The sequence below is a fragment of the Siphateles boraxobius genome, unplaced genomic scaffold (genome assembly GCF_051911475.1).
Source record: "Siphateles boraxobius isolate OS27281-9 unplaced genomic scaffold, OSU_SipBor_1 120, whole genome shotgun sequence".
NCBI classification, from domain to species: Eukaryota; Metazoa; Chordata; class Actinopteri; order Cypriniformes; family Leuciscidae; genus Siphateles; species Siphateles boraxobius.
In genome coordinates, this window is record NW_027508723.1 from 1,440,001 (window position 1) to 1,463,339 (window position 23,339).

The window sequence follows — 23,339 nt, forward strand, 5'->3', positions numbered from 1 at the left end:
TATTTGTTTAGCTGCATGTAAGTTGACCAATCATCATCAGAAAACAGCATTATTTGTATTTTTGATCAAATAAATGCAGCTTTTTGTGACTTAAGATTTTTTTTTTTACTATTCAAAACCTTTGTGAAGACCAACACTGTCATAATAATGAAATATATATATATTTTAACTAATAATTAGTTGAGAAGGAAGTCAAACTACCTTAGATTGAATGATTAAATTATTAAAATTCTAAAATGAAAGGTTGTGTTGGTGTTTTTTATAGTTTTCTTGTAGAGTTTACTGAGCGGCTCTTTTGTTTTATTGTGTGTATTTATATTTATGTACACACATGTTGAAACACAACAACAAAAATTTCCTCACGGGAAATTATAAATCAATCATTAACTGATCCTGCCAGAATCTGAACATCGGATCATCTCAGTTTTCTCATATGTCCTTCAGTTACGAGTGTTTTCACTGTAAATAAACCAAACCCAGAGAAAGAGCTCGTTATGTTGAGCAAACGCCCAGAACATCTCGTTCCCGCGACTCCAAATACACTTTCATCAGTTTTTTAATCCTTGATGATGAATTGTTTTTACAAATTTGACAGCAAGCCTGTTTTCAACATTGAAAATAATCATGTGTCATCATATTATAGTGATTTCTGAAGGATCATGTGACACTGAAGACTGGAGTAATTCAGCTTTGATCACAGGAATAAATTACACTTTACTATATATTCACACAGAAAACAGATGATTTACATTTTTTACAGTATTTTTGATCAAATAAAAGCAGCCTTGGTGACTTCTTTGATTGAATGATTGTAACTCTGCACATTTATCAGTTGTAAGTTACAAACCCAGTTAAAGAGCTCGACCCAGCCAGGTTTGCAAACGCCCTGACACCTCTTATTAGTGTGTAATACTCATTTTTTAAATTTTGACAGAACATAAAGTTAGTTTTGATTGATTCACTTCCGTTGCAAAGATCATTAGTTATTAACTACACGTTCTAACAGAAAACCCATAATGCAAGCTTTGAAAAACGTTATCATCTCCGTGTAAACTTCAAAAACACAAACCTGTGAAAACGCAGACGGCGCACATGCGTATACGTGTTTAGTCTATAGATATGTGCGTTTGAATACAGGTGCTGGCTATATAATTAGGATATCATCAAAAAGTTGATTTATTTCAGTAATTCCATTCAAAAAGTGAAATTTGGTTATTATATTCATTCATTACACACACAAACTGATATATTTCATATTTATTTCATTTAATTGTGATGATTAAAACTGACAACTAATGAAAATCCCAAATTCAGTATCTCCGAAAATTAGAATATTACTTGAGACCAATACCAAAAAAGGATTTTTAGAAATGTTGGGCAACTGAAAAGTATGAACATGAAAAGTATGAGCATGTACAGCACTCAATACTTAGTTGGGGCTCCTTTTGCCTGAATTACTGCAGCAATGCGGCGTGGCATGGAGTCGATCAGTCTGTGGCACTGACAAAACTGACAAAAGGTCATTGCTAAAGAGGATGGCTGTTCACAGAGCTCTGTGTCCAAGCAAATTAATAGAGAGGCGAAGGGAAGGAAAAGATGTGGTAGAAAAAAGTGTACAAGCAATAGGGATAACCACATCCTGGAGAGGATTGTGAAACAAAACCCATTCAAAAATGTGGGGGAGATTCACAAAGAGTGGACTTCAGCTGGAATCAGTGTTTCAAGAACCACCACGCACAGACGTATGCAAGACATGGGTTTCAGCTGTCGCATTCCTTGTGTCAAGCCACTCTTGAACAAGACACAGCGTCAGAACCGTCTAAAGACAAAAAGGACTGGACTGCTATTGAGTGGTCCAAAGTTATGTTCTCTGATGAAAGTAAATTTTGCATTTCCTTTGGAAATCAAGGTCCCAGAGTCTGGAGGAAGAGAGGAGAGGCACAGAATCCACGTTGCTTGAAGTCCAGTGTAAAGTTTCCACAGTCAGTGATGGTTTGGGGTGCCATGTCATCTGCTGGTGTTGGTCCACTGTGTTTTCTGAGGTCCAAAGTCAACACAGCCGTCTATCAGAGAACTTCTTTTTTCCTGCTGCTGACCAACTTTATGGAGATCCAGATTTCATTTTCCAACAGGACTTGGCACCTGCACACAGTGCCGAAGCTACCAGTACCTGGTTTAAGGACCATGGTATCCCTGTTCTTAATTGGCCAGCGAACTCACCTGACCTTAACCCTATAGAAAATCTATGGGGTATTGTGAAGAGGAAGATGCGATACGCACGACCCAACAATGCAGAAGAGCTGAAGGCCACTATCAGAGCAACCTGGGCTCTCATAACACCTGAGCAGTGCCACAGACTGATCGACTCCATGCCACGCCGCATTGCTGCAGTAATTCAGGCAAAAGGAGCCCCAAATAAGTGTTGAGTGCTGTACATGCTCATACTTTTCAGTTGGCCAACATTTCTAAAAATCCTTTTTTGGTATTGGTCTTAAGTAATATTCAAATTTTCGGAGATACTGAATTTGGGATTTTCATTAGTTGTTAGTTTTAATCATCACAATAAAATGAAATAAACATTTGAAATATATCAGTCTGTGTTTAATGAATTAATATAATATCCAAATTTCACTTTTTGATTGGAATTGCTGAAATAAATCAACTTTTGGATGATATTCTAATTATATGACCAGCACCTGTATATATGTGCGCAGGCGTGTCGTCTTTCTTTAAAAAAAGGACCTCAACTAATTACTTATCTGGCCTTAAAAATGTATAATACAGAATTTTTTTTAATCATTTCCGCCAATCAATGCGAACTGGAATTATTTTGACCATATATATATATATATATATAGTTATACATGTACCTCTGCATACTCCATCAAGTCCTTCCTTCCACGGAAACGGTTGTAAAACTCGGGAATCCTCCAGGGAGCGATGATCTGATGATCAGGAATAAAGGTGAGAACGGAGAGATGGATGATGATCAGGAATAAAGGTGAGAACGGAGAGATGGATGATGATCAGGAATAAAGGTGAGAACGGAGAGATGGATGATGATCAGGAATAAAGGTGAGAACGGAGAGATGGATGATGATTTCTAAAGCAGACTGATGATGTCACTGACCTGAACTCCAGGATAGAGAGCGTAACACGTCAGCTCGAAGCGGATCTGGTCATTCCCCTGAAACACACACATTCACACACACTCGCACATTTATAAGCGGATTCATAAGCTGCGCATTTCAGACATAATTCCATAATAATTCAAATAACTGATGAACTTTACACAGTTATTGAACTGAACTGACTTGATCTGAATAATGACTCTGTTGTCGGTTTAGAGCTGCTTTACAGCGGATATTATATTCTGTTTGCATCATTGATCAATATTTTTATATTCGTTATAGAAATTTCCATGATTTTGTAGGATTTTATTAATTTCCACTTATTAATATTGTATAAATTTCCATGACTTTTTAGGATCTTATTTATTTCCATGACTTTAAGATTTTAATAATTCCCATGACTTTAAGATTTTAATAATTTCTATGACTTTTTAAGATCTTATAAATTTCCATGACTTTTGAGGATGTTATTAATTTTCATGACTTTTTAAGATCTTATAAATTTCCATGACTTTTGAGGATGTTATTAATTTTCATGACTTTTTAAGATCTTATCAATTTCCATGACTTTTGAGGATGTTATTAATTTTCATGACTTTTTAAGATCTTATAAATTTCCATGACTTTTGAGGATGTTATTAATTTTCATGACTTTTTAAGATTTTAATAATTCACATGACTTTAAGATCTTATTAATTTCCATGACTTTTTAAGATTTTAATAATTCACATGACTTTAAGATCTTATTAATTTCCATGACTTTTTAAATATCTTATATATTTCCATGACTTTTTAAATATCTTATATATTTCCATGACTTTTTAGGATCTTATTAATTTCCATGACCTTTTCATATTTTATTCATTTCCATGACTTTTCCAGATCTAGAAATCAACTTTTATAGTTGTATGTGTTTTTATAAGCTATGAGTTGTGCATTTCATAAAAAGACATGGTCTTCATAAAAATAACGATGAACACCTGACTGGATTTAAACATCATTCTCAGTTGTGTTTCAGTAATAATGGACACATTTACTTCTGTAAAGTCTACATAGCAGCATTTGATGAAAGCTAATAATTCATTTTGGAAACATAAATATTTTATTTGTTTAGCTGCTTGTAACGTGACCATCATCAGAGAACAGCAAACATGTGCATGTGTCGTTAAACTGTTGAAATACTGACACAAGAAACACTGCTATAGAGAAGATGTTCGTAAATCCAGCCAATCACAGTCTTCTGCTGCCATCTAATGCTGAAACTGCTAAACACTGCACTAATACACACACAAAGCTTCTATTCGACTTATTTATCTCTACTTTACTCGATCTATCAACCATAAAGATGTTCCACAGAAAGAATCTGCACTAATAGATCTCAAAATACATACAGGACAAAAGTTTGGAATATTTAAGATTTTTTTAATGCTTGAAAGAGTCTTTTCGGCTCACCAAGGCTGCCTTTATTTGATAAAAAAAATTATTATTAATATTATTTCAATGTAAAAATCTGTTTTCTATGTGAATATATAGTAAAGTGTAATTTATTCCTGTGATCAAAGCTGAATTACTCCAGTCTTCAGTGTCACATGATCCTTCAGAAATCATTAATCACGTAGAAAACAGATATTTTAGATTATAATAATATTTAAAGTTGTTACTGTGTTTTTGATCAAATAAATGCATTTTTTTGTGACTTATTTAATAAAATTGTTTAATTATTCCAAACTTTTGTGAAGACCAACACTGTCATACCACTGAAAAATATATATATTTAACTAATAATTAGTTGAGAAGGAAGTCAAACTACCTTTGATTGAATGATTAAATTATTTTTTTAGTTTTTTTTAGTTTACTGAGCGGGTCTTTTTTTTTTATTGGGTGTTTTTCGTGTTTTTATATTTATGTACACACATGTTGAAACACAAGCAACAAAAAATTTCCCATTGATAATAAAGTAGTTAAACAATCAATCATAAAGTGATCCTGCCAGAATCTGAACATCGGATCATCTCAGTTTTCTCATATGTCCTTCAGTTACGAGTGTTTTCACTGTAAATAAACCAAACCCAGAGAAAGAGCTCGTTATGTTGAGCAAACGCCCAGAACATCTCGTTCCCGCGACTCCAAATACACTTTCATCAGTTTAAAACACCCTTGATGAAGAATTGTTTTCACAAATTTGACAGCAAGCCTGTTTTCAACATTGAAAATAATCATGTGTCATCATATTATAGTGATTTCTGAAGGATCATGTGACACTGAAGACTGGAGTAATGATACTGAAAATTCAGCTTTGATCACACGAATAAATTACACAATAGCGGATTAATTACCATTTTTATAACCAAAGTTTTACTACAAATACCATGGTTAAGAACTAATGGTTAATTATTTTATTTATTTATTACTGTATTGAGATACACCTTCAAGCCTTTAGGCCAATCCTGTTATGCAGATTTTAGAAATGGTCAAGAAATCATATCTCTGTATTTTTGGGTTGAATGGCGATATACATCTCGGTATTTTTTACGTTTTTAGATTTTAAACTATTTATTAAAAGGAAAAAAAAGAAAAATCACGTCCTGCTCAATATTGTCCTGGAAACAATGTTCATATTGAAGGCTATAAAAGCAAATCTAGTGAATGTGACGTAGGCTCTGGTATATATTATGAGCAAGAAAAAAAAGGGTTAAAATCACATTATATTCTAATATTGTAACATTCTAAAAGCAAAAATAATGTTTTTATTTTTTTTAAATCACTAAACTAAAAAATTTAAATAAATACAAACAAAAGCACGGACTAATTAACCTACTGTACATTTGATTACCCCATTACAATAGTCATTTTAGAGTTAATGCTAATCATAAAAATACATTTACTTCTAGGTTTTAAATTCTACATGTGGCACATTTATTGTCAAACAACTAATATTTAAGCAATATGTATATTTTAGTAAAAAAAAATTGTGCTCCGTTTGTTTGGGCTCATTTTTATTTGTAACACACTTGTTTTGAATATTTTATTTAAATTGTTTTAAATATTTGTATTTACAAGTTGCCATATCAACACTATGTAAAAATATTGCAACAAAATTAGGAAATCTTTGGAAGATATCATTTATTTAACCATAGCAAAAGTAAATTTCTCATGTTCATTTTTCATCTCTAGCCTATTTTTTGTGTTTATTTAAAATTAGACAAATCTGATATTATTTTAATTGAGTATTTAATTGAGAATTCTATTGAGTAAACATTAGATAAAGACTGAGCGTCAATGTTCAGAAATTATTAATGATGTTTTGAACTGTGTTTTCCGGTGTGTTTGTTGTCAAACTCAAAAATTTGTTTATTTTTAATTCTGGGGTCCTTCATTTCAGAGTCACACTCAGGACCTTCGGGTCCAAATGGGCCGGAAGGGTGGGATTCATATTTATTAAAAGAAAATCATATTTTTTTTTTTTACTTGTTTTTTATAATATTTTTTCTTCTCTTTTTTGGTGTTTTGAGAATTTTATGATTTATAATTAATATTTATGCAATAAATATGACCCATTTCCCCTCAGTTTTCCCCCCATTGAATATAATAGAAAATTATAAAAAAAAAAAATTTTTTTAAATTTTTTTTAAAGCTATATTTCATTTTAGAGTCAAGCCTAGACCTCATGAAAGCAATTTTTGAAACGAGATGGATGCCATCTGGTGGACAAACTGAGCATTTTAAAAATGCAAAACACATAGGTAATCTGAATTTATTGGTTTGTTTATGTATAAAAGTGTGTTTGTGTGTGTGTGTGTGTGTGTGTGTGTGTGTGTATGTGTCTGTTTTGCACTCTTGATGTTTTATAGATTCACCCCTTCACTGTTGTGTACTTTTTTTCTGGATCGTGGCTGATTTGTAGATTGTACGCACAAAAAAACTCGGTATTTTCACATTTCTGCCAATTTGCCATTGATTTCCTATCCGGGTCCATTTGGACCCGAAGGCCCTGAGTGTGACAATTTTTTTTACAACCACTTAGATTATTCAAATCCTGTCCCCAATTTTTTTGGATGTTCATATACCAAGTAGCAAAAAAGTCACCAAATTTCAGACCATTCCGATGAAGCTATGATTTAAAAAAAATATATATTTAAATGCGTCGGGTCCATTTGGACCGAAGGACCCCAGAGGGTTAAAACATGCCATTATTTTATATGAAAAAGTTAATAGTTTGTATTTTATTGAGAAAATATTTCAGTTTGTCTTGTATTTATTTTAATTTTTTTTACTGAAACCTGTCATATGTTACAATGAACCCCACCTATGGGGCATGTTGTCACATTTCACTTCCGTTCTTTCGGGGTATATCAAGAAAAAAGTATAAACTGTATTAATAAAACAAAACCACATAATTGTACTAGACACGTGTGAAGTTAATTTGGGGAAAAATAAATACTCTGAACCCCAAGAGAAAGTCAAAAAGTGTTACGTTGTGCCGTACCGGTCAGTCATTTTTGTTCTGTTTTCACAAAATGATTTCCAACATTGATAATGTTTTTCGGCACCTTTCCTGTGGCTCCGTGAGAAACAAACTGAGCTCGTTCCTGCTGTGCGATCTGGACCTGTCGTCGAGCGATGCAGGGCCGCGCGATCGCCGTGCCCAACAGATAGCGGTCCTCGTACACGCCGTTAGCCTGAACCCACGGCCAGATGAACTCCTCCACAAACTCACAGCGCAGGTCTTCAACAAACACCTGGACACAAACACACATCACTTCCAACACAACACACACCTGGACACAAACTCACATCACGTCCTACACAACACACACCTGGACACAAACACACATCACGTCCTACACAACACACACCTGGACACAAACACACATCACTTCCTACACAACACACACCTGGACACAAACACACATCACTTCCTACACAACACACACCTGGACACAAACACACATCACGTCCTACACAACACACACCTGGACACAAACACACATCACTTCCTACACAACACACACCTGGACACAAACACACATCACTTCCTACACAACACACACCTGGACACAAACACACATCACTTCCTACACAACACACTCCTGGACACAAACTCACATCACTTCCTACACAACACACACCTGGACACAAACTCACATCACTTCCTACACAACACACACCTGGACACAAACACACATCACGTCCTACACAACACACACCTGGACACAAACACACATCACTTCCTACACAACACACACCTGGACACAAACACACATCACTTCCTACACAACACACACCTGGACACAAACACACATCACTTCCTACACAACACACACCTGGACACAAACACACATCACTTCCTACACAACACACACCTGGACACAAACACACATCACTTCCTACACAACACACACCTGGACACAAACACACATCACTTCCTACACAACACACACCTGGACACACACACACATCACTTCCTTCACAACACACACCTGGACACAAACACACATCACTTCCTACACAACACACACCTGGACACAAATACACATCACTTCCTACACAACACACACCTGGACACAAATACACATCACTTCCTACACAACACACACCTGGACACAAACACACATCACTTCCTACACAACACACACCTGGACACAAACACACATCACTTCCTACACAACACACACCTGGACACAAACACACATCACTTCCTACACAACACACACCTGGACACAAACACACATCACTTCCTACACAACACACACCTGGACACAAACACACATCACTTCCTACACAACACACACCTGGACACAAACACAAATCACGTCCTACACAACACACACCTGGACACAAACACACATCACTTCCTACACAACACACACCTGGACACAAACACACATCACGTCCTACACAACACACACCTGGACACAAACACACATCACTTCCTTCACAACATACAGCTGGACACAAACACACATCACTTCCTACACAACACACACCTGGACACAAACACACATCACTTCCTACACAACACACACCTGGACACAAACACACATCACTTCCTACACAACACACACCTGGACACAAACACACATCACTTCCTACACAACACACACCTGGACACACACACACATCACTTCCTTCACAACACACACCTGGACACAAACACACATCACTTCCTACACAACACACACCTGGACACAAATACACATCACTTCCTACACAACACACACCTGGACACAAACACACATCACTTCCTTCACAACACACACCTGGACACAAACACACATCACTTCCTACACAACACACACCTGGACACAAACACACATCACTTCCTACACAACACACACCTGGACACAAATACACATCACTTCCTACACAACACACACCTGGACACAAACACACATCACTTCCTACACAACACACACCTGGACACAAACACACATCACGTCCTACACAACACACACCTGGACACAAACACACATCACTTCCTTCACAACATACAGCTGGACACAAACACACATCACTTCCTACACAACACACACCTGGACACAAACACACATCACTTCCTACACAACACACACCTGGACACAAACACACATCACTTCCTACACAACACACACCTGGACACACACACACATCACTTCCTTCACAACACACACCTGGACACAAACACACATCACTTCCTACACAACACACACCTGGACACAAATACACATCACTTCCTACACAACACACACCTGGACACAAATACACATCACTTCCTACACAACACACACCTGGACACACACACACATCACTTCCTTCACAACACACACCTGGACACAAACACACATCACTTCCTTCACAACACACACCTGGACACAAACACACATCACTTCCTACACAACACACACCTGGACACAAACACACATCACGTCCTACACAACACACACCTGGACACAAACACACATCACTTCCTTCACAACACACACCTGGACACAAACACACATCACTTCCTACACAACACACACCTGGACACAAATACACATCACTTCCTACACAACACACACCTGGACACAAATACACATCACTTCCTACACAACACACACCTGGACACAAATACACATCACTTCCTACACAACACACACCTGGACACAAATACACATCACTTCCTACACAACACACACCTGGACACAAACACACATCACTTCCTTCACAACACACACCTGGACACAAACACACATCACTTCCTTCACAACACACACCTGGACACAAACACAATCACTTCCTTCACAACACACACCTGGACACAAACACACATCACTTCCTACACAACACACACCTGGACACAAACACACATCACTTCCTTCACAACACACACCTGGACACAAACACAATCACTTCCTTCACAACACACACCTGGGCACAAACACACATCACTTCCTACACAACACACACCTGGACACAAACACACATCACTTCCTACACAACACACACCTGGGCACAAACACACATCACTTCCTACACAACACACACCTGGACACAAACACACATCACTTCCTACACAACACACACCTGGACACAAACACACATCACTTCCTTCACAACACACACCTGGACACAAACACACATCACTTCCTTCACAACACACACCTGGACACAAACACACATCACTTCCTTCACAACACACACCTGGACACAAACACACATCACTTCCTACACAACACACACCTGGACACAAACACACATCACTTCCTACACAACACACACCTGGACACAAACACACATCACCTCCTACACAACACACACCTGGACACAAACACACATCACTTCCTACACAACACACACCTGGACACAAACACACATCACTTCCTTCACAACACACACCTGGACACAAACACACATCACTTCCTTCACAACACACACCTGGACACAATCACACATCACTTCCTACACAACACACACCTGGACACAAATACACATCACTTCCTACACAACACACACCTGGACACAAACACACATCACGTCCTACACAACACACACCTGGACACAAACACACATCACTTCCTACACAACACACACCTGGACACAAACTCACATCACGTCATACACAACACACACCTGGACACAAATACACATCACTTCCTACACAACACACACCTGGACACAAACACACATCACGTCCTACACAACACACACCTGGACACAAACTCACATCACTTCCTACACAACACACACCTGGACACAAACACACATCACTTCCTACACAACACACACCTGGACACAAACACACATCACTTCCTTCACAACACACACCTGGACACAAACACACATCACTTCCTTCACAACACACACCTGGACACAAACACACATCACTTCCTACACAACACACACCTGGACACAAACACACATCACTTCCTTCCCAACACACACCTGGACACAAACACACATCACGTCCTACACAACACACACCTGGACACAAACACACATCACTTCCTACACAACACACACCTGGACACAAACACAATCACTTCCTTCACAACACACACCTGGACACAAACACACATCACTTCCTACACAACACACACCTGGACACAAACACACATCACGTCCTACACAACACACACCTGGACACAAACACACATCACTTCCTACACAACACACACCTGGACACAAACACACATCACTTCCTACACAACACACACCTGGACACAAACACACATCACTTCCTTCACAACACACACCTGGACACAAACACACATAACTTCCTACACAACACACACCTGGACACAAACACACATCACGTCCTACACAACACACACCTGGACACAAACACACATAACTTCCTACACAACACACACCTGGACACAAACACACATCACTTCCTACACAACACACACCTGGACACAAACACACATCACTTCCTACACAACACACACCTGGACACAAACACACATCACTTCCTACACAACACACACCTGGACACAAACACACATCACTTCCTACACAACACACACCTGGACACAAACACACATCACTTCCTACACAACACACACCTGGACACAAACACACATCACTTCCTACACAACACACACCTGGACACAAACACACATCACTTCCTTCACAACACACACCTGGACACAAACACACATCACTTCCTACACAACACACACCTGGACACAAACACACATCACTTCCTACACAACACACACCTGGACACAAACACACATCACTTCCTACACAACACACACCTGGACACAAACACACATCACTTCCTACACAACACACACCTGGACACAAACACACATCATTTCCTTCACAACACACACCTGGACACAAACACACATCACTTCCTACACAACACACACCTGGACACAAACACACATCACTTCCTACACAACACACACCTGGACACAAACACACATCACGTCCTACACAACACACGCCTGGACACAAACACACATCACTTCCTACACAACACACACCTGGACACAAACACACATCACGTCCTACACAACAGTGACACAAACACACATCACTTCCTACACAACAAACACCTGGACACAAACACACATCACTTCCTACACAACACACACCTGGACACAAACACACATCACGTCCTACACAACACACACCTGGACACAAACACACATCATTTCCTACACAACACACACCTGGACACAAACACACATCACTTCCTACACAACACACACCTGGACACAAACTCACATCACTTCCTACACAACACACACCTGGACACAAACACACATCACTTCCTACACAACACACACCTGGACACAAACACACATCACTTCCTACACAACACACACCTGGACACAAACACACATCACTTCCTACACAACACACACCTGGACACAAACACACATCACGTCCTACACAACACACACCTGGACACAAACACACGTCACTTCCTACACAACACACACCTGGACACAAACACACATCACTTCCTACACAACACACACCTGGACACAAACACACATCACTTCCTACACAACACACACCTGGACACAAACACACATCATTTCCTACACAACACACACCTGGACACAAACACACATCACTTCCTACACAACACACACCTGGACACACACACAGATCACTTCCTACACAACACACACCTGGACACAAACACACATCACTTCCTACACAACACACACCTGGACACAAACACACATCACTTCCTACACAACACACACCTGGACACACACACACAGATCACTTCCTACACAACACACACCTGGACACAAACACACATCACTTCCTACACAACACACACCTGGACACACACACAGATCACTTCCTACACAACACACACCTGGACACAAACACACATCACTTCCTACACAACACACACCTGGACACAAACACACATCACTTCCTACACAACACACACCTGGACACAAACACACATAACTTCCTACACAACACACACCTGGACACAAACACACATCACTTCCTACACAACACACACCTGGACACAAACACACATAACTTCCTACACAACACACACCTGGACACACACACACATCACTTCCTACACAACACACACCTGGACACAAACACACATCACTTCCTTCACAACACACACCTGGACACAAACACACATCACTTCCTACACAACACACACCTGGACACAAACACACATCACTTCCTACACAACACACACCTGGAAACAAACACACATCACTTCCTACACAACACACACCTGGACACAAACACACATAACTTCCTACACAACACACACCTGGACACAAACACACATCACTTCCTTCACAACACACACCTGGACACAAACACACATCACTTCCTACACAACACACACCTGGACACAAACACACATCACTTCCTTCACAACACACACCTGGACACAAACACACATCACTTCCAACACAACAAACACCTGGACACAAACACACATCACTTCCAACACAACACACACCTGGACACAAACTCACATCACGTCCTACACAACACACACCTGGACACAAACACACATCACGTCCTACACAACACACACCTGGACACAAACACACATCACTTCCTACACAACACACACCTGGACACAAACACACATCACTTCCTACACAACACACACCTGGACACAAACACACATCACGTCCTACACAACACACACCTGGACACAAACACACATCACTTCCTACACAACACACACCTGGACACAAACACACATCACTTCCTACACAACACACACCTGGACACAAACACACATCACTTCCTACACAACACACTCCTGGACACAAACTCACATCACTTCCTACACAACACACACCTGGACACAAACTCACATCACTTCCTACACAACACACACCTGGACACAAACACACATCACGTCCTACACAACACACACCTGGACACAAACACACATCACTTCCTACACAACACACACCTGGACACAAACACACATCACTTCCTACACAACACACACCTGGACACAAACACACATCACTTCCTACACAACACACACCTGGACACAAACACACATCACTTCCTACACAACACACACCTGGACACAAACACACATCACTTCCTACACAACACACACCTGGACACAAACACACATCACTTCCTACACAACACACACCTGGACACAAACACACATCACTTCCTACACAACACACACCTGGACACACACACACATCACTTCCTTCACAACACACACCTGGACACAAACACACATCACTTCCTACACAACACACACCTGGACACAAATACACATCACTTCCTACACAACACACACCTGGACACAAATACACATCACTTCCTACACAACACACACCTGGACACAAACACACATCACTTCCTACACAACACACACCTGGACACAAACACACATCACTTCCTACACAACACACACCTGGACACAAACACACATCACTTCCTACACAACACACACCTGGACACAAACACACATCACTTCCTACACAACACACACCTGGACACAAACACACATCACTTCCTACACAACACACACCTGGACACAAACACAAATCACGTCCTACACAACACACACCTGGACACAAACACACATCACTTCCTACACAACACACACCTGGACACAAACACACATCACGTCCTACACAACACACACCTGGACACAAACACACATCACTTCCTTCACAACATACAGCTGGACACAAACACACATCACTTCCTACACAACACACACCTGGACACAAACACACATCACTTCCTACACAACACACACCTGGACACAAACACACATCACTTCCTACACAACACACACCTGGACACAAACACACATCACTTCCTACACAACACACACCTGGACACACACACACATCACTTCCTTCACAACACACACCTGGACACAAACACACATCACTTCCTACACAACACACACCTGGACACAAATACACATCACTTCCTACACAACACACACCTGGACACAAACACACATCACTTCCTTCACAACACACACCTGGACACAAACACACATCACTTCCTACACAACACACACCTGGACACAAACACACATCACTTCCTACACAACACACACCTGGACACAAATACACATCACTTCCTACACAACACACACCTGGACACAAACACACATCACTTCCTACACAACACACACCTGGACACAAACACACATCACGTCCTACACAACACACACCTGGACACAAACACACATCACTTCCTTCACAACATACAGCTGGACACAAACACACATCACTTCCTACACAACACACACCTGGACACAAACACACATCACTTCCTACACAACACACACCTGGACACAAACACACATCACTTCCTACACAACACACACCTGGACACACACACACATCACTTCCTTCACAACACACACCTGGACACAAACACACATCACTTCCTACACAACACACACCTGGACACAAATACACATCACTTCCTACACAACACACACCTGGACACAAATACACATCACTTCCTACACAACACACACCTGGACACACACACACATCACTTCCTTCACAACACACACCTGGACACAAACACACATCACTTCCTTCACAACACACACCTGGACACAAACACACATCACTTCCTACACAACACACACCTGGACACAAACACACATCACGTCCTACACAACACACACCTGGACACAAACACACATCACTTCCTTCACAACACACACCTGGACACAAACACACATCACTTCCTACACAACACACACCTGGACACAAATACACATCACTTCCTACACAACACACACCTGGACACAAATACACATCACTTCCTACACAACACACACCTGGACACAAATACACATCACTTCCTACACAACACACACCTGGACACAAATACACATCACTTCCTACACAACACACACCTGGACACAAACACACATCACTTCCTTCACAACACACACCTGGACACAAACACACATCACTTCCTTCACAACACACACCTGGACACAAACACAATCACTTCCTTCACAACACACACCTGGACACAAACACACATCACTTCCTACACAACACACACCTGGACACAAACACACATCACTTCCTTCACAACACACACCTGGACACAAACACAATCACTTCCTTCACAACACACACCTGGGCACAAACACACATCACTTCCTACACAACACACACCTGGACACAAACACACATCACTTCCTACACAACACACACCTGGGCACAAACACACATCACTTCCTACACAACACACACCTGGACACAAACACACATCACTTCCTACACAACACACACCTGGACACAAACACACATCACTTCCTTCACAACACACACCTGGACACAAACACACATCACTTCCTTCACAACACACACCTGGACACAAACACACATCACTTCCTTCACAACACACACCTGGACACAAACACACATCACTTCCTACACAACACACACCTGGACACAAACACACATCACTTCCTACACAACACACACCTGGACACAAACACACATCACCTCCTACACAACACACACCTGGACACAAACACACATCACTTCCTACACAACACACACCTGGACACAAACACACATCACTTCCTTCACAACACACACCTGGACACAAACACACATCACTTCCTTCACAACACACACCTGGACACAATCACACATCACTTCCTACACAACACACACCTGGACACAAATACACATCACTTCCTACACAACACACACCTGGACACAAACACACATCACGTCCTACACAACACACACCTGGACACAAACACACATCACTTCCTACACAACACACACCTGGACACAAACTCACATCACGTCATACACAACACACACCTGGACACAAATACACATCACTTCCTACACAACACACACCTGGACACAAACACACATCACGTCCTACACAACACACACCTGGACACAAACTCACATCACTTCCTACACAACACACACCTGGACACAAACACACATCACTTCCTACACAACACACACCTGGACACAAACACACATCACTTCCTTCACAACACACACCTGGACACAAACACACATCACTTCCTTCACAACACACACCTGGACACAAACACACATCACTTCCTACACAACACACACCTGGACACAAACACACATCACTTCCTTCCCAACACACACCTGGACACAAACACACATCACGTCCTACACAACACACACCTGGACACAAACACACATCACTTCCTACACAACACACACCTGGACACAAACACAATCACTTCCTTCACAACACACACCTGGACACAAACACACATCACTTCCTACACAACACACACCTGGACACAAACACACATCACGTCCTACACAACACACACCTGGACACAAACACACATCACTTCCTACACAACACACACCTGGACACAAACACACATCACTTCCTACACAACACACACCTGGACACAAACACACATCACTTCCTTCACAACACACACCTGGACACAAACACACATAACTTCCTACACAACACACACCTGGACACAAACACACATCACGTCCTACACAACACACACCTGGACACAAACACACATAACTTCCTACACAACACACACCTGGACACAAACACACATCACTTCCTACACAACACACACCTGGACACAAACACACATCACTTCCTACACAACACACACCTGGACACAAACACACATCACTTCCTACACAACACACACCTGGACACAAACACACATCACTTCCTACACAACACACACCTGGACACAAACACACATCACTTCCTACACAACACACACCTGGACACAAACACACATCACTTCCTACACAACACACACCTGGACACAAACACACATCACTTCCTTCACAACACACACCTGGACACAAACACACATCACTTCCTACACAACACACACCTGGACACAAACACACATCACTTCCTACACAACACACACCTGGACACAAACACACATCACTTCCTACACAACACACACCTGGACACAAACACACATCACTTCCTACACAACACACACCTGGACACAAACACACATCATTTCCTTCACAACACACACCTGGACACAAACACACATCACTTCCTACACAACACACACCTGGACACAAACACACATCACTTCCTACACAACACACACCTGGACACAAACACACATCACGTCCTACACAACACACGCCTGGACACAAACACACATCACTTCCTACACAACACACACCTGGACACAAACACACATCACGTCCTACACAACAGTGACACAAACACACATCACTTCCTACACAACAAACACCTGGACACAAACACACATCACTTCCTACACAACACACACCTGGACACAAACACACATCACGTCCTACACAACACACACCTGGACACAAACACACATCATTTCCTACACAACACACACCTGGACACAAACACACATCACTTCCTACACAACACACACCTGGACACAAACTCACATCACTTCCTACACAACACACACCTGGACACAAACACACATCACTTCCTACACAACACACACCTGGACACAAACACACATCACTTCCTACACAACACACACCTGGACACAAACACACATCACTTCCTACACAACACACACCTGGACACAAACACACATCACGTCCTACACAACACACACCTGGACACAAACACACGTCACTTCCTACACAACACACACCTGGACACAAACACACATCACTTCCTACACAACACACACCTGGACACAAACACACATCACTTCCTACACAACACACACCTGGACACAAACACACATCATTTCCTACACAACACACACCTGGACACAAACACACATCACTTCCTACACAACACACACCTGGACACACACACAGATCACTTCCTACACAACACACACCTGGACACAAACACACATCACTTCCTACACAACACACACCTGGACACAAACACACATCACTTCCTACACAACACACACCTGGACACACACACACAGATCACTTCCTACACAACACACACCTGGACACAAACACACATCACTTCCTACACAACACACACCTGGACACACACACAGATCACTTCCTACACAACACACACCTGGACACAAACACACATCACTTCCTACACAACACACACCTGGACACAAACACACATCACTTCCTACACAACACACACCTGGACACAAACACACATAACTTCCTACACAACACACACCTGGACACAAACACACATCACTTCCTACACAACACACACCTGGACACAAACACACATAACTTCCTACACAACACACACCTGGACACACACACACATCACTTCCTACACAACACACACCTGGACACAAACACACATCACTTCCTTCACAACACACACCTGGACACAAACACACATCACTTCCTACACAACACACACCTGGACACAAACACACATCACTTCCTACACAACACACACCTGGAAACAAACACACATCACTTCCTACACAACACACACCTGGACACAAACACACATAACTTCCTACACAACACACACCTGGACACAAACACACATCACTTCCTTCACAACACACACCTGGACACAAACACACATCACTTCCTACACAACACACACCTGGACACAAACACACATCACTTCCTACACAACACACACCTGGACACAAACACACATTACTTCCTACACAACACACACCTGGACACAAACACACATCACTTCCTACACAACACACACCTGGACACAAACACACATCACGTCCTACACAACACACACCTGGACACAAACACACATCACTTCCTACACAACACACACCTGGACACAAACACACATCACTTCCTACACAACACACACCTGGACACAAACTCACATCACTTCCTACACAACACACACCTGGACACAAACACACATCACTTCCTACACAACACACACCTGGACACAAACACACATCACTTCCTACACAACATACACCTGGACACAAACACACATCACTTCCTACACAACACACACCTGGACACAAACACACATCACTTCCTTCACAACACACACCTGGACACAAACACACATCACTTCCTTCACAACACACACCTGGACACAAACACACATCACTTCCTACACAACACACACCTGGACACAAACACACATCACTTCCTACACAACACACACCTGGACACAAACACACATCACTTCCTACACAACACACACCTGGACACAAACACACATCACTTCCTACACAACACACACCTGGACACAAACACACATCACTTCCTACACAACACACACCTGGACACAAACACACATCACTTCCTACACAACACACACCTGGACACAAACTCACATCACTTCCTACACAACACACACCTGGACACAAACACACATCACTTCCTTCACAACACACACCTGGACACAAACACACATCACTTCCTACACAACACAAACCTGGACACAAACACACATCACTTCCTACACAACACACACCTGGACACAAACACACATCACTTCCTTCACAACACACACCTGGACACAAACACACATCACTTCCTACACAACACACACCTGGACACAAACACACATCACTTCCTACACAACACACACCTGGACACAAACACACATCACTTCCTACACAACACACACCTGGACACAAACACACATCACTTCCTACACAACACACACCTGGACACAAACACACATCACTTCCTACACAACACACACCTGGACACAAACACACATCACTTCCTACACAACACACACCTGGACACAAACACACATCACCTCCTACACAACACACACCTGGACACAAACACACATCACTTCCTACACAACACACACCTGGACACAAACACACATCACTTCCTTCACAACACAAACCTGGACACAAGCACACATCACTTCCTACACAACACACACCTGGACACAAACACACATCACTTCCTACACAACACACACCTGGACACAAGCACACATCACTTCCTTCACAACACAAACCTGGACACAAACACACATCAGTTCCTACACAACACACACCTGGACACAAACACACATCACTTCCTACACAACACACACCTGGACACAAACACACATCACGTCCTACACAACACACACCTGGACACAAACACACATCACTTCCTACACAACACACACCTGGACACAAACACACATCACTTCCTACACAACACACACCTGGACACAAACACACATCACTTCCTACACAACACACACCTGGACACAAACACACATCACTTCCTTCACAACACACACCTGGACACAGACACACATCACTTCCTTCACAACACACACCTGGACACAAACACACATCACTTCCTTCACAACACACACCTGGACACAAACACACATCACTTCCTTCACAACACACACCTGGACACAAATACACATCACTTCCTTCACAACACACACCTGGACACACACACACATCACTTCCTTCACAACACACACCTGGACACAAACACACATCACTTCCTACACAACACACACCTGGACACAAACATACATTACTTCCTTCACAATACACACCTGGACACAAATACACATCACTTCCTTCACAACACATACCTACTATTTTGCTAGCAAGTTTTACCACATTGCTAGATTGATTCAGCACTTTGCTAGCATTGCATAGCATTTTACTAACATTCTTTAGCACATTGTTAACATGAAACAACAGGTTTAAACGCAATGTTAACATGAATTATCATGTTGCTAATATTTTAACACATTGCTAATTGCTAATCACAGCTGTGATTAGTGTTTATCGGTCTTTACCTTCTTGGCTCCAAGTTTCTCAGCTTTCTTCCGGGCCGCATCAAAGTCCTCATTCTGTCCAATATTAGCCTTTAATGTGAAAAAGAGTGATTAGTGTAAGAAAACAGATCATCAAAAACAATAAAAAATAACCTAGTCCGGTGTACCAGTGACCTATACCATGAAGCCGGTTTAGGTGGCTAGCCAGGTATGTTTTAGATTAGTTTGCGCCAACTCTGGGTTTTAGGTAGCCATGAAAGTGGTTTGGCTTTTAGCAGTGTTCATCGCCATAGTAACTTACGCTCCACGGCTAACCAGGGGCCTATACCATGAAGCCGGTTTAGGTGGCTAGCCAGCTATGTTTCAGTTTAGTTTGCGACAACCCTGGGTTTTAGGGACCATGAAATTGGTTTGGCTTTTAGCAGTGTTCATCGCCATAGTAACTTACGCTCCACGGCTAACCTGGTCCGGGTCAGGTGATGTTCCAGGTCAGAGGTTGCAAACCGAACTCGGACCAATCAGCTGTGAGCAAAGTGACACATGTCTGATGCGATAAAGCCACTCCACCTGTTTCTACTCCAAATTAAAGGTCACTACATAGCAAATGATTTTTAAAGACAAAATCGTCTGGTTTTTAGTGATGCTTATTTAGAATAATAAATTTGTATGATTTAGATATTATTTATGTAATTATTATACCTTTAATCAATCACACATGTACGATTTTAGTTCATCAATTATTATTACACAGTTTAAATGAATAAATATATAAAAGGTAATATAAATATGCTTTAGCATCAATAGATGAAGCTATAAAATTACTACATGTGAGCTTAAATGTTCAATTCTCTCTATACCTTTATCAACTGTTTAAAATAACTTCACAACTTTTACTTGCACTGATAGACAGTAGCGAGACTTTTTCTTTTAGTTGTCCTCTTACATAGACAGCTGTTTTCTTCTTGCTGTATAAATTTGTTTAAATTCTTACTATTTTAATACTTTTATTTAATAAGTAAATTGCGCTGCTTCTCTCGTGAGAAATTAATCTCAGTTTCA

The 23,339-nt window shown here is 41.2% G+C and overlaps 1 protein-coding gene across 1 annotated transcript in view; it reads right to left on the minus strand.

The window, feature by feature from the left end:
- ass1 (argininosuccinate synthase 1) overlaps nt 1-23,339 on the minus strand; it is a 76,711-nt gene that overhangs the window by 41,168 nt on the left and 12,204 nt on the right. The window contains exons 3-6 of the mRNA XM_077222728.1: nt 22,302-22,370; nt 7,682-7,870; nt 3,131-3,187; nt 2,871-2,945 (exon numbers count right to left, since the gene is read on the minus strand). Coding sequence (XP_077078843.1) covers nt 2,871-2,945; nt 3,131-3,187; nt 7,682-7,870; nt 22,302-22,370 — 390 coding nt within the window. The remainder of the gene's footprint in view (nt 1-2,870; nt 2,946-3,130; nt 3,188-7,681; nt 7,871-22,301; nt 22,371-23,339) is intronic.